At 42.2% G+C, this 25,725-nt stretch overlaps 1 protein-coding gene across 1 annotated transcript in view; it reads right to left on the bottom strand.

The window, feature by feature from the left end:
• LGI3 (leucine rich repeat LGI family member 3) overlaps positions 1-25,725 on the bottom strand; it is a 115,108-nt gene that overhangs the window by 37,121 nt on the left and 52,262 nt on the right. Inside the window, exons 3-7 of the mRNA XM_069213967.1 lie at positions 25,422-25,493; positions 17,322-17,393; positions 16,936-17,007; positions 9,619-9,788; positions 2,910-3,074 (exon numbers count right to left, since the gene is read on the bottom strand). Of these exons, the coding sequence (XP_069070068.1) occupies positions 2,910-3,074; positions 9,619-9,788; positions 16,936-17,007; positions 17,322-17,393; positions 25,422-25,493 (551 nt within the window). The remainder of the gene's footprint in view (positions 1-2,909; positions 3,075-9,618; positions 9,789-16,935; positions 17,008-17,321; positions 17,394-25,421; positions 25,494-25,725) is intronic.

Below are 25,725 nucleotides of genomic sequence, written 5' to 3'. Positions count from 1 at the left end.
CCAAAGACATCTCACAGATGTCTCAGAGGCATTGTGTTCAGCCTTAGCGAAATGTGGAGCAATGATCTCACTATGGTGCCCTTCTGAAGTAACATATCCCCTACACGCGAAACTGAGAAAATGATTTTCCATTTGTTTTTCATTTCAAAATTGGTGTTCTTGAAGGTCTGGGGCACTAAGATCATCCCATCAATAAAAATGTATTTAGAAATTAGTATAACTATTGGAGGGATGGAGGGAGAAATATTTTTGGAAGAAGTGGAAACCAGTATTGATGTTTGTAATGCAAGACTACTGAGAACTAAGCTGCTGAAGAAGAGTGAGTGCTGAAAGTTCTAGATGGTGACTTGATCAACTGACCACAACATTGAGGTCTGGGGAGCGTGACAGAATGGCTCATCCTTGTCTGAGATGGAGGGGTCTTATAAGAGTCTGTCAACCCAACCCAAATCTGTCTGGTGTTAAATGTCTGAGGCACAGGGGAGGAGAGGCGGGAAGTTGGGAGAACTGGGGTAAATGGGATGTAGTGTGCAAGAGCAGTGTTCCTGGGTGGTAGTTATGGCTACTGTTGAGTAAAGTTTCAATTTTAAGGTGGTAAAGTCCACCTTCAGGGCTCTACAAGGACCAATGAAAATTATTGAAACCTAAAGTTTTCCTGGTTAGCATAAACTTTGGGCAATTTGTGGAGAAAGTACTGGACGTTATTGCCTCAACCCAGCTGACGGCCATCAGTTTGTTTTACAATTAACTTTTGTCATGTTGACTGCACTTTCTATGCACCAGATCACTGTGGCGTCAGCTGACTTGATATATATATAGCATATAAAAAACTGTTAATCCACAGCAAATACATTTTAAGATGTTATTCCATATCTGGTTCTAAATGTAAATATATAAACCCACATTGCTCGGGTCCTGCTCCAAATCGATGAAAGATCCTTTTTCAAACTATAGTGCATCACACACTCAGCTAGTAAAATTAATTCAATCAAAAATCTCAAAATACTCCCAACATAGGAATTTACGTTAGAACCTGGAACCAAGCTTAATAATTCATGCTTACAGAAAGAAAACCACTGATAGCACTACTTTCTCAGTTCAAGCTGCAAAACTATGGCATTTCCTAACTACAAAGATCAGAGCACCTGAGAATCACTTAGAGTTCAGAAGGATTGTTAAAACCAGGTTATTCTCAATATCATATAAAGAATCCACACATTCGTATTTTCTGCCTTCAAACAGATGCCCTTCCAGGCCCTCTAAGCTCAAGAAAGAGATAAATCAGCAGAATCCCTTTACGAACAATCCCTGTTATCAGAGACAACCACAAACCTCTAGAAAACTAACACCCTTGCACCTGCCTCAAACAAATACATAACGGAATTATCAACTCAAACCCAGAGATTTTCCACTCTTACCAGACAAACCGAAACAAACCGCTATCCAGACATTAGACATAACTTGGTACCCAATATTAAAAAACACAGGTACAAAGTCAAACATTAATGCTCAATATCTACGTAAAAATGAACAGATCATATGAACACCATCGACAGCCAAATGGAACGAAAGACACCTAACACATATATCACCTGCTCACACGTAATCAACTTTCACCTATCTTTCTACTCCTTATCCTTCCTCAGATTGCACCCTATCTCAATATTTAAAAAATAAAAACAAGCATAAACATTAACCTGATTGTTAGATTGAGATTATTCTCTCTCCTACCTTTCTATTTGAATGTTAGTCTTATTACACGCCATCCTCTGCCTACATTAGTGCCTCTGGGGATACGCCATTCTATCACATGCCTGCCGCTGTACTCTGTATAACACTTCAGTAAACTAACCATACCCCTCCTTACAAATTGTAAACTCTATTTATGAGTAACCGTTCCTGCTAGACCTCATTTTTTCTAGCCTATCTACTCATTCCCCTCCAATAAATCATAGCTTCTTCCTGTGTGATCTCTCTTTGCAATCTCACAATATCTAACCTCACCCGCCCATTTTTTCCACTTGCAGGAACTCATTCCAATAATTACTTTTAAGTCCTATTAACTGAATCCACCACTATCAACTGGAGAAAATGCTTCAGTTTCCTAAGAGCACAATGCTAACCCAGTAACCAACACATTTACAACAATAAGTAATACTCACTGGGTTAACTACTAACTTATGGTTACATAGTAGTGTGCTACCCAGCATAAAGAACGTCAATGCCTCGCCAGTGTAGTAAGTGCCATATAAACACAATTACAACACAATACAATACAATGCAATTTGTTGTACTGGTATCTTTTTTTTCAGGTGCAGTATTGAATAAAGCACATATGCGCTTGTTACAGTGTTTGTGATTGGGCATAACCATATCCCCACACCTGAATTCAGGCGTTACAAGTCATTTCCCCTACAATGGAGAATAACATACGTATACGAGGCCTTACTGAGGGCAGATGGTAGATTGTGTGAGGGCTGTTCTTAGGGTGGTGGCGTAAGGGGCAGAGTAATAGCTGCAGAAATATGTGTGTTAAGTTTCAGCTGGGGCAGCATTTTCTGTTCTCCTCTTCCTGCTGTATGTGGGCAAGAAGGCTCAGGATGTAGCAGCGGCTACACCTCATGAAGTTCTGTTCTGAAGTCAAGGGCCTGTATCTCTGGGCCCAGAATTATTGCATCTGGAATGTGCAAACCTTGTAATTCCAGACCCGGGGACACCAGGAATGTTAGAGAGGCCTGAAGTGGTGAACCCCTCGGCTATTCACAAGGACGGATTTTAGTGGGACATTTAAGTACCCCCTCAGAAGGTAAAATATTTTCTCTATGTTCCGAAAAGAACCTAACCCCTTTGTTCTTTACCTCAACACATCTGGAAATGTAGCTAAGCACCAAAGGAGGGATTGTCCTTACCTGGTATCTTGTCGAAGTCACGCAGCTTGCGCTCCACATAGTCCCACTTAAGGATGTCACAGCTACTAGTGCTGGGCTGAGCAAAGGCCACGTACAGATCACTGGAGAACAAGAATGGCTCCACCGACACAGACTGGAAGGGCAGAGTCTGGTACACTAGGAAATCTAGAGAGAAATGGAGGTATATGTGATACAAACAACAGGGAGAGAGGGAGGCACAATCACTGACCAAGGAGATTTCAAAAAGTGAAGGGGTTAGGGAAAAGGAATTTAGAGCTGTGAGATCTTAACAGTGGGATGAGGGCACCTCTGTGAGACGCCACTTGCTGCCCTTTGTCTCTGCTGCTGATGACTTAACTGAATGATATTCTTCGCAGGTCAGCCCTCGGGCCTCGTCTCCAGGCTCCTGACTTCAGGAAAAGGAGAAGGGGGCTGAGGTATGAGCCAGCTGCAGTGTATTGTTTAAAAAAACAGCACTCTGTAGGTGGATGTCTGGATTGCGCATGAGAGGGGAGTAGTTCAGAAACAATCCCCTCACACAGGCACAATCCATTCTATTTAGCAGACATATTATGCCTGCTTCAGTCAGCCCAGTATATTTGCTAAAATGTGACTGTCAGGGTGCACATCAATGCATCCCTGAGGCCAATGTGCAGCCATACAGTGCAGCAAGGACAGGATCCCCAACACTGTCTAAGCTTCCTATAGGACTGTGCTTCCAGTCTTATCAAGAAACTGGGACGGATTGAGGTAGGTCTTCCCATTTTTAAACCTGGCCTTGCTGCTCTGTTTGACCTCTTGTTAGAAATCATGGTTTGTTGATTCCAATGTCCATCACCATGTTCCTGCTCTGCTGCTGCCATGGAGCCTCTGAGTTACCAGCAAAGGGAACAAAAGCAGTAAAAAAAATGACATTTCTTTGTGCATGTGTGTGTATGTTTGTGAGTGATTGAGGGGGAGTTTGACTGAATGTCTGTGAAAAATTGGGTTGTTGGGTGAGGGAGGTGTCAGCCCTTATCAAGCAACGGTCATGATCCTTATCAGTGCAAACACAAAAGTCAGTAAATTAACCTGTGCTTAACCCTCTGCTAGCTTGGTACAAAGCAGTCAGGCTTAAGTTAGAGGCAAAGTGTAAATTAATTATGCAGCACACAAACAGTAATAATCTCACACCAATTTAGAAAAATAGAGTAAAACGTAATAATTATTTGAGAATAAAACAGCAAATTTCAATCAAACCTCCAGTAGAAATGGAGATATGCAACTTTAAAGATTTATGGTAAGTATAGGGCCTAAAAGCACAAAGCACTACTTGTGGTTATCTGGTCATGTGAGACTGGGTGAAAGTCACAACTTCAAACTGACTGTGATGGAGCTCGAGCCAGATACAAGGATAGGGCTAGTCTCGCTGAAAATTTTACCTTTTAAAGTCCAGCACGAAGAGTTTCATTTGTGATAGAGGGGACCACGAGGAGCAGGGAGAGCATTGCAGATGATTGTCGCTGTAGAGTGAACAGCAGGCCAGGCATCGTGGAAACTCGTTACTGTTGCATAAAGATCCCATCTGGCATTCCGTATGGTCATTGCTGGAGCTTTGCACTGGGGGGCTGTCAATGCTGTAGTGTGAAATGCAGATCTTTTCTTGCCGGTTGTCACTGCCAGTCACTGTAGCATGAAGAGTCAGATTCACCAGAGCTTCGTGTTGGCAAGATCTTGGTGCAAATTGGCCCTTTCGCTGTAGCGAACAGCCCAGTACTTTAGGATTTCTCCTTTCATTCAAGGAGGAGCTTAACAGATATCACACCAAGAGTCTAGGACTTGGGAGGCACCTCTTGGGTATCAGAAACTCACTCCAGCAGAGGCCATCAGGGCTCAGGAAGAACCAGTTGCAGATCTAGATAGGTCCAGTTGCAGCAGGTCATCTGGGCACTTGCAGAGAGGCCTCTGACGCTTTTGTCCCTGTAGATCAGAACAGGTCAGTCAGCTGACCCTTGGAGACACTTCAGCCAGGGTGCAAGTCCAGTCTTCCCTCTCAGACAACAGGGTAGACCTAAAGCAGCAGGGTAGTCAAGCTGGCAGTAAGTTCCAAGAGTGTACTGAAGAGTGAGTTTGAGGGTCCCTATTTATACCTGGTGCCCCTTTTGAAGTGGGAGATGTTTCTGGAGTTTTCCCCCTATAGACATGGCTGGAATTTTCTACCTCCTTGTCCTGGTCCCAGTCTGTCTCGGGGCACAATAGGCTAGTTTGAAGTCCTCTGTGTGTTAGGCCAGAGTCTTTGAAGTGACAATTCCGCCCTCTTATCAAGTTAGGATGGCCCATCCTGCCAACACCCAGGCCCTTTATTGTGATACTGTCCAGGAGGAATACATAAAGGCTAACTTCTTATAGTCATGTGATAAAGGAAACAGGCTGCAGGACTCAAATGGTTGGGGCAAGAAAATGCCAACTTTTTAAAAGTGGCATTTTCAGAATTGTGACTTAAAATCTGACTTTAACATTAAAGAGGGTTATACATTACAATTCCTCAGACACTAACAATTATATTCCTACCTGCTCCTACACAAACGGTATCACTTATTAAATATAAAAAGGTAACCCTATGTTATCCTATGGGAGAGGTAGGCCTTGCAATAGTGAAAAATAAATTTGAGAGTTTTTCATTTCCATGACATGTCAAACTTAAAAGTAAATCTCCAACTTTTTAAATACAACTCACCCTGCCAATGGGCTATTTTAGGCCTACCCTGACAATGACCTATATGTATTAAAAAGAAAGGTTTACACCTGACAAACGGTTGATTTTGCCTGGTCAAGCTGGCAGTTTACAATTGCACACACAGGCTGCAATTTAAAGCCTGATGCATGTTTAAAGGGCTACTTACGTTGGTGACACAATGAGTGCTGCAAGCCCACTAATAGCAGTTAATTTATAGGCCCTGGGTACAAGTAGTATCACTTTATCATGGACTTATAAATAAATTAAATATTCCAATTGGGTGTTAGCCAATCTTACCATGTCTAAAACAGAGAGCACACACACTTTAGCACTGGTTAGCAGTGGAAAGTGCACAGATTACTAAAAATCAACAAAAATAGGTTCAGAAACCAGGAGGGATGAAGACACAAAGTTTAGGAGAGAGTACCAGTTCCAACAGTGACACTGAGCATGTAAGTGTGTTTGAGAGTGTCAGTGAGAAAGAAACTGAGAATCTGAGTTTGAGAGACAGAAGGTAAAAGTGAGTGTGAGGGAATGAATGAAGTGTGAACCTGTGGCCAACCCCCTATAACCACCCATCCCTGTGCCATGCACGTCCTTTGACCATGTACGGCCAGGGGATGGCCAAATGGGACATGCCGCAGGACCTAAGGCCAACCCCCATTACCACCCACCTCTCCATCAAGATTTACAGATAACTTTTCACAGTCAAAATGCAGAGGAAAAACATTTGCATTGCCTTGATCATGCACACGAAATTTGGATAATCAGTGCTTTCCAGAAGTGGAGCTACAGCTTGGGCGCCTACTTTGTTTACATCTGTAAATGCTTACCTTTGAGGTTTAATTTCTGTGAAATGAGCATCATGCCAGAATGAATCTTGCCCTGCGTATTTATCTAAAAAGAGGCAAGCATTTTATGGAGAATGTCTACCCAACTGGAGTGCTTTCTACTGGCTAATTAGTAAGTGCTACCTTGTTGAGTAAATGCATAGTGCATCTCTTATGCTGCAGCTGCATAAATATCTCCACTGTCTTTGTTGTCTGTAACTTTGCCAGTGTGATATTTCTTCAAATGTCTCCAACAGATAACTTTAGAAAGTGGAACTGCAGTGAAAAAACATTTGGACAATTCGTACTTTACAGAAGCAAGTGCTTCTTTGTTGTGGGACTGTGGGGGGGGCTCAAGGCCACTGCAGTCCCTCCCGACTCCCCGCCTCCATTGCTCCAGCACGCAGGGAGCTGCTGTGAATGCAGCTCCTTGTTTGCTGGAGCAATCATTTCATCTCTTTACCTGCCCGCATATCTGCGGGCCGGGAAAGAGCTGAAAACTCAGTTTCCATCAAGCAGGAGCAGTTTTAATGCTCCTGATTGATGGTAGAGGATTTATGTTTGATTTTGAGTGGTCAGAGCTGTCATGGCGTGGGGTTGGTTGATTATAGGGGTTTGGAGGAAAAGCAAACAGCTACTCCCCGAGGGAGGGCACCGCAAGAGATAACATGATCTGGCCCTGGGTAGTAAAGGTCCCCAGGGCCATGAAAGGCTCTAGGTGGGGGATAGCACAGTCCTCCTCCGCTCTCTTGCACAGGAAAGTGGTGGTCCCCAGGGCCATGTATGGCCGGGCCGCACCCCTCCATGTTTCAAAAAATGTTTATGAGAGGTGGTGGTCTCCAGGACGGGATGTCCACCTGGACTCACTTTTAAAATTTGTTTGTAGCCCCAGGGAGATGGTGGTCCCTGGGGCCCAGGAGATCTGTGCAGACCTCCATTTTAATAAATATACAGCCCTGGGGAGATGGCCCTGGGGGGGTCCACATGGTCCCCGCCTAATTTAATAAGTGAAGCCCCAGGGAGGTGGTGGTCCTCGGGCGGCTGGGGGTGCCTGCGTGACCTCCCATGCATCGTTATTTACCCTGAGCCCTGGAGAGTTGGTTTTCCCTGGGGGGGGGGAGGGTCAGGGGGGGGTCCGGGCAGTTCCTCCAATATTTTGTTGTTGAGTCCCGCAGAGGTGGTGGTCCCTGGATCTTTAATAAGCCATAGGAGGGGGTCCAGTGCACCCCCTCCTCAATTTTAATAAAAATGCATGCCCAGAGGACACAGCTCACTCGGGGGCAAAATCATAAGCAAGCGTAGAAAACAGTGCTTGCTTTTTTTTTTTAATTCATGCCGCAATTCACGAATATTCGCAAATTTCACCGTGAATTTTAAAACATGTTTTTTTTGCCCTGGCGGAGTCTTAGGGGGACTCCTGCACTCAGGCTAGCCCTCTTTTCTTTTCTTTTTGTTTTTCTTGATGAGACTCAGCTGTGTTGGCAGCCAATCAGATCTCTGCATGAGCTTTTATTTCAAATGTTGCAGTGATAATATCAAAGATGCCATAGAAGATGTCATCAATGACATAATATGTGGAGTGATTAGCTGCGCATGGCGAAGGCGCGAGTTATAGTTACCTTAGGGTGCGACTTATAGTTACTTGAAATAACTCTAACTATAACTGCTGAATTTCAATGGTTTTGTACAGGTAAATTCAGAACCTAACTATAACGTCCCTCTAACCTTTGGTTTTGTCAGTGAATTTCTATGGTTTCCCAACGTAACATAATTTTTATTACAAAAAGTTATCCAAACCCCCGCCCCGAAGTGCCTGTGGCAATGCACGGTGGGTGTTGGTCGCAGGGCCTGCAGCCAAGCCCTTATAACCACCCAACCCCACACCATGCACGGCCTTTGGACGTGTGCAGCGGAGGTTGGCCACAGGGCCTGTCTCTGTGAGTGGGTGTGTGAGACTATGAGTGGGTCTGAGTAGAAGCATGAGTGTCTGAGTAGGTGTGTGAGTAGGCGCATGAGTCTCTGAGTGCATGTATGAGTGAATGAATTGGTGTATGAATGAGTCGTGAATTAAAAAAAAATTTTTTTTTGCATATCCTCGAATATCCTTCAATATTCTCAAAAGCTCAAGGATATTTGCAAATATCTCACAAGGTGAAGAAAAATCATTTCAAACCATAATTTGACCCTAAAGCACCCATATATCACAATCCTGGGGTCAGGGTACCTCCACCCTGACCCCTTAATACACTTATAATTTCCATTTTCAGGCCCCGGGACCCTCTCCGATAACATAAAATGGCAGCCGCATCTTTCTAGTCAGGTTGTGGCCAGCCAATTACAACATTTCTATTTGAGCGTGCATTCGGGAAAATTCACAAACTTTTTGTGATATATTCACAAAGGATCTGCGTCCCCAGATATACAAATGTATTTTCTCTTTAATATCTCCAAAACTACTGAATGGATTTCCACCAAAATAAGCGTAAGGGTGATCTGCATACCAAAAGCTAGCTTTCTGCCAAAATTGGTGTAATTCTGTCCAGTGGTTTGGGCTGTAGTTGTGTCTAAAGGTCCTACGGGAATTAACAAGGGAAACGCAATGTTTTTTGACCCACCTTTTTCTCAGCCCCACTTGACGGATCACCCAAAACTTTCCATGTGCAACAAGAATCACAAGGCCACTTTTTGGGGAAAATTTTGTGAAGGTTCGTCAAACTATGGCAAATATATAGGCAAGTCAATAAACGCTTTTTCTATGGAAACATGGTCCTAAATATAACTACCTAGTGGCGACCATCGCTAGGTAATATATATATATATATATATATATATATATATATATACACCACCCACCCGAGGCATTACAGGAATTGGGTGCGGGCATGTGGGGCCCCCCTGCTGCCCTGGGGACCACCACCTCGCTGGGGAAGTTAACCAATAAGGTGCAGGGGCCCCACAGCCCCCGCAGCCCCAGGGAACACCACCTCCCAGGGGCAATACATGTATGAGGATGGCCGTGTGGACCCCTCTTGGAGCCATTGATGACCCCGGGGCTCTCAACATACCAATGTTCTAATTTAGCTTAAAGACTTTCCAGAGTAATTGTAGGCTACCAAGTATGTATAACACATCACTTAAGTAACAGGTCAGCTGCACATCATACCAGTGGCGATGCAGTCAGAATACTTCAGAGGCAGGTCGCGGATCTTCTGGCCCTTGTACTTGGCGGGCCCACTGCAGACGCTGGTGGGAACGGTGGCATTGGTGCCCCGCAGCCATTCCACTAGCCACTTCACCTCACAGTCACAGTTGAAGGTGTTGCCACGGAGATCCCTAAAAGGAGAGGATGTGAGTTTAGAATTGAATCTCAGTCAGCTGAGTGAGCGTTAGACACTAATCTTGGCTGGCAGCCATTTTTTGAGATAATACACAGCCTCCAAGTAAGGGATTTTTAAGACCTTGCTCACATGTTGCTCTAACACACTTCTTGCTGTAGTTATTGGAAGGCCTAGCTGCCAAGAAAATTAAATTGTTGTCAGAATTTGTGAGTGGTCTGCAATCAGCAACATTTCTCTAAATTATGCACATATAACAAGGCACTCTTGATGCACTTTTTGCACTCTATGATTGTAAAACCTGGAATTGATGTCCCAAAAACCATCTGGTGCCCTGATAGTGTAATTAAAGTACTATATTGGTAATGTAAAGGACTTCCTAGGTTTGGGAGGTATTGAAAATCTTTCTGGTTCATATGTAATGAGGCTCTGTGGCTCCTTAACTTGCCATAGATCTGAAAAGCCCCTGTGTTTGTAGCAGCAATTGACATATGCCCTTAATATGAGAGTGCCAGTTAATTTCAATCCCTTTGCAAACCCCTGTTTGCATAAGAATCAGATTTCAGAATACTCAGAGGATAGTGCATACCTGCAATTTTTCCCTGGTGAATTTCATCAGGTCAAACCTTCTTAAGCTAATTAGGTGAAAAACAAGTGGCAAAGTCCAATGAATGTGCAGTTTCATGTGTAAAGTAGCACATTCTACATGCAACTCAATATTTTTCTAAGGAAATGTCGGAATAGAAGGCAGAAGGAATTTACAGCACAAGGTAAATATATCAGCCCTCTATGTATCGATACTTAGCAGGCATGGTTAATATCTCACCCCTTCCACTTTCCTTTCCCCTCGTAATCAGGGCCAAAGCAGTGTCTATTAGGAACACAAGCACTCTATCCATATGGGTAAGATGTTTAGCATTATGACTATGCAAACCATATTGGCTGAGAAACCCTAATGTTAATTTTCTCCCGCTAGCTTGTTAGGGGCTGCTTGGGTCCTCCTTGAAAAATGTTCCTCTGTCCATTTGCCACCATCTAACTGTAAATGTTGTTATTTGTTAATAGGCTATGAGATCTCCCGGGCTGCGTCATGTGTCAAAAGTTGGAAACCATGGACTGTTGGGAAGATGGCAGGTAGTGTGTCTTATGATAGGAGGTGCCGTATAGTTTGCCATGGAGGGATGAACTTGGTAAAATAAATCTAGATCAGCTAAGTCAAAAATGCACAAAAGGTGGCAGATGGACTGACTAAAAGGCTTTATATAATTCCTGGGGACACTAGCTAAAATGAAGCCGTTGTAAGCATATTTATTGGGTGCTTATTTTATGCTCTACCTGCTGAATATCGAACTCACATTACGGGTGGGACAGAACGTCGAGGACAAAATATTGAAAAAAAAATTGACTTTCCATACCTAACTCAACATATATGTATATATCTTCAAAATACACAGTTGTGGAGCTAGGCATAGTAAATCTATGCTTCCCTGTATGCACTTACCTTTCAATATTTTGTCTATTGATATTCTTGTACCACAACACTGTTGGTGTCAAGATTAAGTAGTACAACCCTAATTTTTTCAACTTAGTGATGGTCAGCATCCAAGCGGTACTCTAGTACTATGGCACTGATTGGCGCACATACTTTCTTTTTAATTATATTTAAGGTTATTAAATACATTATTAAGTTCAAGGGCCCTTGAGGCTCAGTCTCTAAGAAATTAGCGCCTTTAGTTTCTGGTGTTTAGACAAAATATTGAGTTCAAAATATTGGAACATATTAATATCGGAAAAAGAATATGGTGATGCAAAAATATTGTGATAAACAATATTTTTGTCAAGAATATCATTTTTGGGTATGTAATATTGTTTTTAATAATATCATTGAGTTTAATATCGTTTTCAGTAATATAGGTGTAAAATGCATCATTTTAAATTATTTTAATAAGTTTATTGAATTTATTAATTTTATGTGTTACTATTGTTGGTATAGTTGTTATAGTTGTATTAACTTTTTAAAATACAGTTTGTATTTCTAGGTAATTTATTTTTTATTTAATGGTTAATTATTATTTATAATGATGTATCGGGTTGTTGGGTTTGTAGGGGAATAGGGTGGGAAGTTATTCAGATTAGAAATATATTTATTATGTAATTAATTTGTTCTGTATAGTTGTTTTTTTAACTGATTAAATATTAGGCTTTTGCTGTTATAATATATTTTGATTTTACAATTGATTTTTATTAGTATTGGCATTAGTAAGTTATATTTTAGTAGTGCGTTTTGGGGTTTATAGAGGTATATATAGGGTGGAAAGTTAATCAAGTGATAACTATTATTGTTAATTATCTAATTGAATATTAATCATTCAAATTCTTTAATACTGAAATATGTAAGTTACATTTTAGGTGTGGGTTGTTGGGTTTGTAGAGGTGTAGAGTAGGAATCTAAATACAATTAAATCTAATTTAATTTAATGTTGTCTTTTTACACCATTTATTTGATAAGTAATTATGTAAATACATTTAATGATGACTGTGCAATTAGTCTACTCTTTAATTTATTTGGATATATATTTTAGAATTGATATGTGTATTGCATATGTATTTTGAAATGTTGCAGGCTTTTTTCTGAGTTGGTTGGGAAGAAAATAAATATATATGTCTCATATTAATTGATATTTATATGTAATGTATTGGTAATTAATTATGTATTTTAAATATTTATAATTTTAAACATTTTGTACATTATGTAATGGTAAGTGTTTGTGAACATTTGCTGATGCTATGGTATTTGTTATTAAAATGTGTTTATGTATTAATTGAAATTAAATTTATTAGTAGTGATTATATATTTTTTTGGTAGTTAGGGAAGTAGATTTTATTATATATCATTTGTTTTTTTTACTTTCTTTTTAACGTATATATTAAATGTTCTTACGTTTTTGAAAATAACACGTTTTTATTTAATGTGATTTAATAATGTCTATATTAGGATTGGAATATTTTTTCGACATTAATATGATCAATTATATATGTAATGCTTTTGAAGTGAAGTACCTTCCCTACTGTTGCTTAGACTCGAGTGAGAATAGTAAATCTAACCCCTCCAATGCCCACGACTTTCCTTTCTGTTGCCCAGACTGGAGTAGGAATAGTAAAATCTAACCTCCCCGAGGTCCAACACTTTTCCTGCAGTTTCTTAGACAGGAGGGGTAATAGTAAACATACACCCTCCAAAGTCCAACACTTTCCCTACTGCTGGTTAAACTGGAGTCTGAAGAGTGTATGCTATATTTTTTTAATATAATGTATATTATTAGTGTATTATTTTTTGTTTTATGTTGTTTGTTCTTTTTAATTATTTAATGGCTATAATATTTTGGTGTTTTTAGGGTTCTAATATTTTAATATTTTGCATATTGGTGAAATTGATATATTCTGTAATTGATTTGTTTTTGTACTTTTATGTTGGTTTTCAAATATATATGTGTGTGTGTATTTGTGTTTATGTAGGATGTGTTTTTATAGTACTAAATATTTATTATTCATGCTATATATATATATACATATATATATATATATATATATATATATAATATATATATGCACACATAAATATATATAGGTTTATATATAATATCAAAGTTTAGTGGAATGTATTTATTTTACATTATTTTATGTTATATGAATATGATACATTAAAGTGGTTAAGGTTCACTAATTTAAAGTGTAAATAAAGTATTCTTGTACATTCTTTAACAATATAAATGTCAATGATATTTTCCCTATTAGTTTTGCCATTTACTTTACAAGTATAGAATCACAATATTGTGGTGAATGATATTTTTGACACAAAAGTTTTGTCAACGATACTGTTTACTACAACATTCTGTCACTGATACATCTTTCCTTCTGTCTTCAGTAATTGTAGAGGAAATGGTCCATCAAAATATGTGTCATCTACTTTTTGTATTGCTGCACATAGTTAGTTAATGTACTGGTGGATTGATTGCATGCAATGTACTTGACTGAATGGTAAATATCCAAATTAAATCCCTTGAGGATAAACATGAATTGGCATCAATAATAAAGCAAAACATTTTCATGATAAAAAATTAACATTTCTTGCGTTATATTTGAACTAACTAGCGTTTTTGCTTCTTGCAGTAAAATAAACAGCGTTTACCCCAGATCTATTGTGGACTAAAGTGCATTATCAATATAATCACCCTGGATGGAAAGCTGGAAAATGGCCAACCAATCAAAATGATCCATTTGTGGGTAATAGTTATTAGTACATACCTGCGAAGGGAGCATTCTACCAGTGATTTCAGCCCATAACTATAGACAGGGAAATTACCAGCTGTTATTGTCTGACTGTGTGGGCAATGATACTTAATGACTATCACTTGGAAGAAATTATGAGCTCCTCAATGCCTGAACTCAACATCCAACAGGTTAAAAATAAATGTAGGTACAAGTGACACTTATCAACCAGTCAACGCTTGCAAAGTGTCACCTATACCTACCTTTGGTTGTACCTTCTGACACCAACAGCCAATGGCACCTCCTTCCCCCACTGCTGGCATCTGCATACTTGCTCAGTGGACACACAGTGACACAATGGTACAAAGAGGAATACAATGACCTAGATACCATGAGCACTTGGATCACTGGGAACACTGGAAGATACAGAGATTGTAACACATGGGGGGTCACAGACAGACATTGAGGGCATGTGGAGTCACTGAGAAGAGATGAGGACACTAGAGGGATGCAGGACATCGCTGGAAACACACTAGGGAGACACAGCCAGACATTATGTAGACACTGGAGCACAGTGGTTGTCACCTGAGAGACATAGGTATTGGGTGTCAGACACTGTAAGGCACTTTAAGACATAATGAGCTTGTACAGTGCTTGGGAAGACAGTCACAGGAGAGTCATGGATATGGCCAGACAAGTGGAAGGACATAGGGATGAAAACATGCATTGTTATACAGTAATGGCAAACTGAGGAGACTGGGGTGACACTGATGAGATGTGTGAGACTTGGGAAATGTGGGAGATGTGGACTCTGAGAAGCATGGACGGGGAAACCTGGACATTGGGGAGACATGAACCTTGGCATGTGCTGGCTGAACATTAGCACGGGGGAGAAACTGACAAAGGGGCACTCAGGTAGAGACTGGACTGACAGTCACTAGGGGGATACTTACATCAAGAAACACCAACATGAGGAAACCCTGTGAAGACGCAGGTAACAGGGGGTTACTACAGTAACACAAGGAGGGACCAGCACTTGAGACAAACTAGCGAGACAAAGGATAAAACTAGGGAGACACTGGGAAACCAACTAAGTCATTGGGGAGACAAAGGCACTGGGAAATGTAGACAGTGGTGGACTGAGGCAGACAGGGGTATGGGGCAAGATAGACACAGGGATGCCTGGGCACTCAAGAGACAGATGTCACAGGAAGATATCAGGCATACAGACACATGAAGATACCAGGTGACTCCGGGGAGGTATGGACATGGGAAGAGAGAGCGAAATCATTGACTCTGGCGAGACACAGGCACTGGAAGATATGGGCACAGTGGGACACCCTTGTGAGACACTTACACTTCAGAGAGACAATGGGAGACGTTGACAATTCCAAAACATATACTTGGAGTCATGAGGGCGCACACACACAAACACAGGGACATGAATATGAAGATACATGTAGTGACGTTTGCAGGGACACAAAAACACTGGGTGAGACTGGGAGACTTGAGAAGACACTAGGAGACATGGGTTCAAAGAAAGGCACATGGAGGCACAACGATTGCCAGATCTGAGATGTAATGGCCACTCCTTTATTCCAAAAACACTCCAGCCTACAGAAAACACCCAATTCCTAAGGTTCCTTCGGCATGTCCTTAGTATTACAAGGCCACGGCATGGTATAAGTGTGCTGTACAAATACAAACAAGAAAACATAATAGGGCACATCATTTCATATTTAGCCTTTTCAGTAGCTGTTTACCTATTTAAGTTAGGAATGTTTTTTGTTTTCAAAATATACAAATTTTACAGCAGGAGAAAGACTATGCATCAAACGTGGCAATTCCACAAATCTGCAAAATTGACCAAAATGTACTCATAATTGTATTGGTTCTGCTACAAGGAAACACAAAACATTCTAGACAGGACCGACCTCTTGACTACTGGACGGTCTGTAGAATTACTGACCAGCAGTGACTATGGGGCTGATTCTGACTTTGGTGGGCACTGTTCTGTCGTCTGGTTTTTGGCAGTCAGCCTGCCGCCTCCTTCCAATCAGGACTTTGGCAATGACACCACCTCAGGACCGCACCACTACTGATATTACTGCTGCCACGACAGCAGCGGTGGCAGTAGAGGTGGTCAATGGAGGATCAGGACCTGCCTTTCCGCCAACCCTTACCTGGGAGGGTCCCCACCAGATGAAGATCGGCTGAAATGCAGGGAAAGGACCACAACAATGGCCCTAGGGCGTTTATGCCCTCCTCAAATGTGAGCTGTAGCTCACTGGATGTCCCCCAATGCCAGCTGGTCAGTGCATGTAATGTGTCACTTCCTGGGGACACAGTACGGCCGACTGGCTGGCGCCACCGCATCATGGCCGACATTGGCTTCAGGCTCTTACTAGATCCAAAGAGTGCCACTGTCATGACTGCAGCGCCAACACACCTGCCAAAGTCAGAATCGGCCCCTATGTCTGTTACGGAAATTTTCCTTATAGGGGAATGTCTGTTTCCCTAATGCATATGGACATTCAGTTTCCTCTAGGTCACCAGCTTCTGAGGAATTCTTCTAATTTCACTACAAGGCCGAAGCACTGGCTATAGATGCTTACTTGTCAGGACCTCTTTCGTGTCTCTACAGGAGAGAGACACCGTCTGTTTGGAATTCTCTCGGTGCCCTTGTAGCAGACTCACAGTCCTGCTGAGGTTTCTCACTGTTCCCCCATTAGCCAGCCCATCTCTGCCCAAGCTCAGTATCCCTATCTCTGCTTATCATCTGCCACGGAATTTATACCACGCAAAACGGTGACTCAGATAATGGAGTTAGGACGACATGTCTACCTCCGGTCACACACACATCCAAAAGGACTTACAGGTCACTCAGGAGGGTCAGTGGTTTGAAGACATCTCTAGGAAGGGACTTGAGGTTGTTGTTGGCAAGAGATCTGCAAAGAAAGTAGATTTAATTTGAATATTATTTAATGGTCTGCCTTCACCTGCCGAAGTGTGAGGTAGGAGGATAAAGCCAGAGATATGTTCAAAGTGGCTTTTGTCAGAAGGTGCACCAGGGGTGGCGCTCACAGGGGAGGGCATGTCAGCTGTGCCATTGGCGTAGTTGGTTTCTCTCAGTGATTGTACTCACAAGCAGAACTTATTCTCTAAGCCAGTTGTGCCTGTTTGCGGTGTGTGCGTGTTGGGTCCCTTAGTGTGTCAGGCAGCCATTTCACACACACCAATCACTCGCGCCTTTTATACTTACAGGTGTGTCAGGCTCTTCAGGCCGCGGAATGTGTGCGGTGACAGAGCTTGGATGTCGTTGTTCTCTATAAATCTAAAACGAGATAAAAATAAAACCAGACGTTTGCCGGTGTCCCATGAACCTTTACCATGGCTAAATAGTCCAAAGTCCTTATGTGGAAATAAAATCCTCTACAGATACAAATCACGTAATAATTAGTATCTCTCCAGTACTCCACACAGCACTCTAAAGCATGCTGAACTGTGAAGTAGAATCTTTTTTAGAGCAACATTAACTTTGGCGGGCAAACGAAATATATTCATATTAGTAAGCACAAATAGAGCATCAACATTGAGAAGGGTAAATGTAAAAGCCGCAGAGTAACAGCGTGAATGACAAAACTTCAAAATGACGAGAACTTACACGACTATGGGCGCTATATGTGCTACACTAAAATGTACATAATGAGCGAACTGCCATATCATGGCGACTACCTCTACAGTGTTTGTGTTTCTCTGAAACAAATGTCTCCGCCAAGCAGTGAATTTTCTCCCACTTGTTGAGGGATTTTTGGCCGTTTCCTGCCCTCGAGCATCATGCATTACATGGTGGGAGTCTTATATCGGAATATTGTGTTGAAAAATATTACCCAGCAAGAATACTGTAGCCAAAGTACCAGCTATCACAATAATATGAAAGTTATGTATGCATAACTATACGTTTACTCATTTTAACTCTACTTCTACATGCCTTAACGCGTGTGTCTGTTTGTGTGTTGTCATCAAGGTACATTTATGCTCAGGTAAGAATAATAAACATTTACTTATGTATATTTATCTTCAGAATATCGTAGAAGTTAGTAGTCTGGCTACTATATGTTTGCAAGACACTATTTAAAACACAATGGGCCATATTTATACTTTTCGACGCACAACTGCGCCAACGCAGTTGTGCGTCAAAAAATCTAACGCCGGCTAACGCCATTCTGAAGAGCCATGCGGGCGCCGTATTTATTCAATGACGTTAGCCGGCGTTAGCCGGCGGAGCTGCCTGGTGTGCGTAAAAAAAAATGACTTACACCAGGCAGCGCCGGCGTAGGGGAATATGGAGCTTGGGCGTCAAAAAATGGGGCAAGTCAGGCTGAGGCAAAATTTTCGCCTCAACCCGATTTGCGCCATTTTTTTTTACTCCCAACCCCCATTGAAATGACTCCTGTCTTAGCAAAGACAGGAGTCATGCCCCCTTGCCCAATGGCCATGCCCAGGGGACTTGTGTCCTCTGGGCATGGTCATTGGGCATAGTGGCATGTAGGGGGGCACAAATCAGGCCCCCCTATGCCGCCAAAAAAAAACAAAAAAAATACTTACCTGAACTTACCTTAAGTTCCCTGGGATGGGTCCCTCCATCCTTGGGCGTCCTCCTGGGGTGGGCAAGGGTGACAGGGGGTGTCCCTGGGGGCATGGGAGGGCACCTCTGGGCTCCTTCCGAGCCCACAGGTCCCTTAACGCCTGCCCTGACCAGGCGCTAAAAAACGACGCAAAAGCGGCTGGACGTCATTTTTTTTGACCCGCCCACTCCCGGGCGTCATTTTTGCCCGGGAGTGTAAATACGGCGCACATGCCTCGAAGTCATTTTTTAGACGGGAACGCCTACCTTGCATATCATTAACGCAAAGTAGGTGTCCACGCTAAAAAATGACGCAAACTCCATGAACTTTGGCGCTAGATGCGTCTAACGCCAGAGTATAAATATGGAGTTTGTTTTGCGTCGAATTCGCGTAAAAAAAAACGACGCAAATCCGGCGCAAACGGAGTATAAATATGGCCCAATATTTAATAGAATGCTCGCTTTGGCCCTGCGTAGTAAAGAGTATAAGTTAAGGTTGATGTTCTGGAAGATGGGATGCTGGTCAAAGGTTCCAATAGCGGAGCATGCGGAGGCTCCGCCTCCGGAAACCTAGCAGTTCTGCTGCCTCTAATGAGGTAGCTCAACCAAACGCATAGTTGCGCAGGAGCCCAGCCAATATCCAACAGAGTCGCTCGCAGTTCTACCAAACTAGAACTGACCCACAAAAGCAAAAATGTTTCTGTGAACAATACACGGCTCCTACTTGGGAGCTTACATAAAAGACAAGGCTTTACTCGGGCCCACTGCATCTGACATATGTGCAACAATTATACAAAACAACTACACACTTGAGAAATAGAAAACGTGAAAGGGAAAAAACGTTAGTTAGAAAGAAAAATCAATGAATAATTAAAATTCAATAAAAAAAGAAGAAATACTGGCGTTGGCATAAAAGGCCTGAGCAAATATTTATTGGAATAACATATTGGTATAGACAGCACTATGCAGCATGATCTAATGATTCATTTCTCAAAAACAGCCTTGGGTATAACAGTGTATACAATTGTGACACCGGAAAAACATGGCGCGTTCTTCCATTGAAAATGACTCTACAAAAAAAAGGTGTTTAAAAATGAAAATGCCAAGGTCTGCTCACTTGCATCGGTTTGCTGTGACAGGCGGCTTCCCAAAACACCTGTTTCGAATGGTTCAGTTGGAAATGCTCTCTTCGCCTTCTTAGCAGCAATTACAACTTCCTTTGTTCACTGAGCCTTTGGCACCCTCCAGTCCAGTGCTTAATTTGTAAATAAAGAGGTACCGGTGCTCAAAGCCCTTCTCTTAAACACAAGGCTGCTGTAATGAAATCTGCCAGCACTAAATACTGAGGCAGCGTAATCCTGAAGCCACCTCGGGCTTCTTCAATCCATTTACGGCCACTCCTGCCCCTTCAGCTCATCCTGCAACTTTTTACTTTCTCCCTTTATGACGCTTCCGTCTTTCCCATATGTGTCTTTTGCTCGCAGCAAATGCTTGAGGTAGAAGAATAAGCCCTGGCCCTCACAAATAAGTGCCAGTGCTCAGCACCGGAAACAACAAGCAAAAATTAAGCACTGCTCGAGTCACAGGAGGAAGCTGCACAAGGCAAGTAGGAGAAATGTCCCTTGTAAATGGTCCACTGGTTTTCTTTCTGGCTATTGCCAACTTTGACTACAGGGCCACTGCATAGTCTAGCCACAGGAGGTAAGTTCCAGAGTAGTAGGGAGGCTTTTCTGACAAGATATATACTCCCATTAGCCTGGTGTAGCAATAAGTTTAATTTGAGCCAGTGGTTTCCAGTGCACGGCACCAGCACTTAAATTTCATCGCCAGGACTTATGACAGCCAGCCACATGGTGGTGCTGCTTGTCTAATTTTGTGATGAACACAACAAAAGTTGTTTAGTAATTCTATATACATTAAAAATGACTAATACTTGCCACTCAAAGCTACAGAAATAGCTTGGGTGGCAGGCATTAGTCACTTTAATGTATAAAAAGTTTAAGTTGTCATTAGTAGTGCAATGGATGGTGCAAGCTGCAGTGATCCCCTGAGAAGGGCCCTGGCACTTATTTCTTTACAAATTGTGGGGCAGATTTATGAAAGGTGACGATGCACCTAGTGCAGTGCCACTTTTCTTGCACCCCTTAGCGCCCCCCTAAACCCACCATGTGTGCGCTATATTTAAAATACGGCGCACCATGGCGGTAGACGGGGGAATAGCGCCATCATTTTTTACGCTAATCTGGCCCTTTTCAAGATTAGCGTAAAAAATTATGACGCTAATCCTGCAAAGAATTCAGAGGCCCGTGAGGACAATGGGAGCCTCTTTTAAACGCCTGCTACTAGCAGGCGTTAAAAAATGCCGATTACAATGATGCAAAGCAATCTCTTAGATTTCTTTGCACCATTTTTCACCCCCTAGCGCCGGAAAGCCCCCTTGCATACATTATGCCTGGCACAGGCATAATGTGGCTCAAGGGGTTACAAAGTGGCGCAATACAAGCATCTTGCCACTTTATAAATATGGCATGGCATTTTTTGTTGCCTTCCAACACCACATTACCATCAAAAAGATGACGTTGATGTGGCATTGGAATGGCGCTAAGCCCACATAAATCTGGGCCTAAGTACTAGTGCAACCAGGCATGGAGACAATTCAGGAACAATAGGTGGAGACAGAAATCTCCAGAGTACAATCAGGCAGTTATTAATTACTTTAGAGCAGTGGGAAGAAAACCTTCCTACCTTTGTCTGCTCCGGGCAGTTGTGTGGTTTAGGAGTGTATCAAGCAGGCTATTTTACAAGGTCAGTCATCTTTTGATGTTGATGCCCACCTCTTCTATCACCCAGATTTTACTTTACAGCTACCCACTTCTTTTGTCAGGGATAAAACTCTCCCACAGGTCCATGCATCTAAAAGCCAATATGGTGAGTTTTTTCTCTGCAGTGTAGACGTCGCTCTTCTCTTCTAACTCTACATCTGGTCTGCCCAAAACATAACAAAGCTTTGAAGGAAATGTTTTCCCTTGCGTGCCTGTTTGTGCTAGGCCTCAAGAAGTTCCTGGCTCCTAGGTGCGTTCCCAACCCCACAATCTGAAAGGAGAAACAACATCCTGAAGAGGCCATTATGAGATAGGTGTAACCAAAGGAAAGCCATACACTAATGGTCCCACTCCGTCACAGCCTTTCTTGTTCTCTCTTTTTGTACTGTGAAATGTCTGCCCAGGCTGAGAAGGGGTGAAAACCAGGTTTGAAAAGAATATACATTTCCCTTGTAATCAGCGAGTCAGTCTTTGGTCAGCATGTTTCTCACAACCAGTAAATACTAGACGCATGTTACAAAAAGAGAATATCATTTCACCACGAGTATTTTCAAATCAAATTACCTTTACACTACAAATATGGTTCCGATTGCTATTATGGTTCAAAAGTTAAAAATCTGTGTCTCTTAACATTTAGTTAGCAGTGGGTAGCCAGGTGCGTAGCTTCGGGGGAGGGGTGTTTGGGGTGTTACACCTAATAAATGTATTTTCTGATAAATAGTTGAGTACAGGTGCTTCCAGTCGGGTATTGTGAGCTGTCGGCGCGTTTCAGCAGGATCTTTTACATACACACAGACAAAAACACACACACTTGCACTCCCACTCTCTGCTCCGAAAGTCCTAAAAAATATTGGTTATTTTACCAAATATTGTGTTTTCTCTCATAGTACTCCTACCAATCTGCATTCATCTCCCTTTCCACTACCCCTTAGACCCCTCGCATGCACCCTACCTGTTGTATGATGTATTTAAACATTATAAGCCAGTCTGTGGGAAAATATGAAGTTCACACCCCCCAAATCTGACTGACCAAGCCATGCTCCTGTTTGTGGCTTCTATAGCAGTGCAGTTGAAAACCATGCACTTCTAAGAATACATTCCATTTTAACATGAATGTGGAATAAGTATTTTCTTCACTATGTTCAACTGCTCAGGAGCTCCGCATCAGAGTGACTTTTAGGGAAATTTGGCATAAAAATAGCTACTCATTTAAAAGGGGCACACATGCCTAAGGCCATATTAGCAGGCCTTTAAACACTGCAGATGTGAAAAATACCAGATCCTAGAGCAACAAGCATTTTCAATGCAACGGGTCTCACATTTGTTCGAGTTAGAGCTATTAGCGTTGTAAAGCAAAAAATAAACACAGCGTGATTGCGCTATGTAAAATGCAGCTCGATCGCTCTGCGTGGAAAATAAAAAGATAAAGTAGTCCGGACTCCAGGCTCGAAAACATCGATCCTCGTATGTTTTTGGTACTTTACAGGTGCTGTGTAGGTGGGCTAAACACCAGAAAAGGCATGACGTATACATGCATGCCTTTCATAAATGAAAGCAAGCGGATTTTAAAAGGCAAGCCCACGAACCAATGTAAGGGACTGACGTGGCATGGGCGTGGTTTCAAGCCCAAAGAGAGATTACAGAATGGACGGAGCACTTCGTGCTCGCCATAATAAAATGGATGGAACAGGGCAAAAAGATGGTTTTTCGAACAACCTGTTAGTGCTGACATAAAAAATAACAACAATGCAAGAAGACAGCATCAAAGCTGTGACTTTAGTGTAGACAATCTTTGTCCTACACCAAGAACATATGTATCCATCCCTGCAACACTCTTGGTGATCACCTAACAGCGCACAGTGACTAGTGTTCTGATAGATAAAGGACCAGATTTTCACAACTTTTTTAAATCTGTTTGTAAAATGCATGAGCTGGCTGGAAAGTATTGCATGTTGCTGAACTTAGAAAATTATTTTTTTGAGCTTGTGCAAATTGTTCTAAAGACCATGGTGAACTATCTGCAAAATCCCTGCTAAAGAGCATGGCCAGTGGCGGGACAGTTGCACAAACAGGCACATCCCTGATTAACTAAGGGATACACCTGCTTGTTCACTAAACTTGGTGTGGCCTTCCTCTGTGCCATAGAGGACAAATATGTCCCTTCTGCACTATGACTGTCCTGTCATACTTACAGGTATAAAGGACATCCTTTATATATCTATGGTGTAATGCACTCCTACTCCCTGTGGCAAGGTGCCCAGATGTGGGTCCTGTTACTCATATATGTCATTGGAAACAATGGACTGGACACACACATTAGATACTTGCTACGCATGTCTAGAGGACAGGCTGTGTAGCACCGAGACACCTGATCGCTTCTCCTTTGCTAGTGGCTCGTCCGCTACACCAGATGTAATTTATGAATGCAGGCATGCGTAATATCAGGACCCACTTGCATTGCATTTTGCAGTGATAGGATCTACACAATTTTTACTAGAGCAAATGTGAGACCCATTGCATTGCAAATGCTTGTTTTTCTCTCTCTCTCGCTCACTCCCCCTCTCTCTCTCTCTCTCTTTCTCTCCCGCTTCCCTTCCCCCTCCCGCATCCCACCTGCTGGACACTCCTATTTCTGTAGCTGCCCCGTTGACATAGCAAAGTATTCATCCTGTCAAGGAGGACTGTAAGCTGCAGAATCAGTATACACTATTTCCTCGGACATAAAGATGAAGCCCCTAGAAACAATTCAGCTCCCAGTGCGTGCTACGTGGGAATTATGGAATGATACTTGCTGTATCTCATGCCGAAAGGTCGAGGACATACTTAGGTGGAAATAATGTAATATAAAAAAAGAAGTGTCTGTTAATTAGGGCTCTGGCCAAACATGATATAGTCTCTGGAGTTATGTAGCAGAGAAACTTCACTATTCATCCTTGCAGCCTTCTAGACAACTGTCAGCAAAATAAACATGGTTATAATGCACAGTGGAAAATGCCATTACGTCAGCAGTACCATGAAGCCAGAAAATGCACTTATTTCGCATCCCAGTATTCTATTCTGCAGAGTGTTACAAGCAAATGTGAAACGGAATAAACATGCCAAGCTCATGAATCCACCAGAAAATATCCACAACAGACTAATAAGAGCTATTGGTAGTACTGTGGGTTGAAATTCAGAATCTTGTGAAGATAACCAGGCAGAAATAGGTGCTCGAAATGTTGTCTGTGAAAATATTGTTCCATCCATTGCAGAGTTTTTGTTAAAACACTAGAATACTGAGAGCCCCACTGAAGACAACATATGTTTTCTGAGCCAGTATGGCTGGCATAAGCCTTCTGCTTCAACATTCCAATGCGTGTCTTTCAATTTCTTCATTTTTATTAATTAATCTGTCTCTTTTTTTTTTAATTTAGAGCACTCTGTCCTCAGTGGGTGGAATGTTCCAGACGTCTTACAACCTTTCTGCCTGAGGCTAGAACGATTATTAAAGGCCCCTCCCTCGTTTATAGGCCTCTCGGGCCGTTTAACAAACAACATAGCCCTCGGTATTGGGCGCCCATGCCATAATATTAACTCCAAATGTGGCGAAATTCGTGTAACCAATATTATGAACAAATTGTTTGTGTCACACAATATTCTGGTAATATTTTGGCATTATACCAGTCCAGTGCCCAGACTGATGCGACTGGGCCACACGTGTCGGGTATTCCTGACATGTGAATGGTTCTGCCATGGGCTTGCAGGCTTTCATGATGCACCAAACTGTCATAAAGTCTTACCATTTCCATAAATGTCTGTTGACTAGTTGAATGCCTGGCAATAGTTCATCATTCCTTATATCCACAATACTGGTATAGTCATTTTGCCTGTGTTACCACTCTGCACATGTGGAGGTGAGAGGAATATTACTTACAGGTATTGCAGGTGAGAGAGGCCCAGGAAAGCATTGTCCTTGATGAGTGTAAATTTATTAGAGTTCAGAAGCCTGCAAAAAGAGAAAGAGGTAATTAAGGAAATTACAGCAACAGGAGATTGGCTATCAGAAAACAAAACCGCCATGGGCATCCCCAGTATGATGCCAATGACTGAATGGGCATGAACATAAAATCCCTCTTGGACTCGTGGTGATCCAGAGTGTGGCAGGAGATCACTAATGGAATGACAAGGATGGTTCAGCTTCGTTTTCGGGAAATGCCTAAAATAAGAGGCCAAGCAGT

Source organism: Pleurodeles waltl, chromosome 11 (assembly GCF_031143425.1).
Source record: "Pleurodeles waltl isolate 20211129_DDA chromosome 11, aPleWal1.hap1.20221129, whole genome shotgun sequence".
Taxonomy (NCBI): Eukaryota; Metazoa; Chordata; class Amphibia; order Caudata; family Salamandridae; genus Pleurodeles; species Pleurodeles waltl.
The sequence above is the reverse complement of the archived record's forward strand: the minus strand, read 5'-3'. Positions and strand labels throughout refer to the sequence as shown.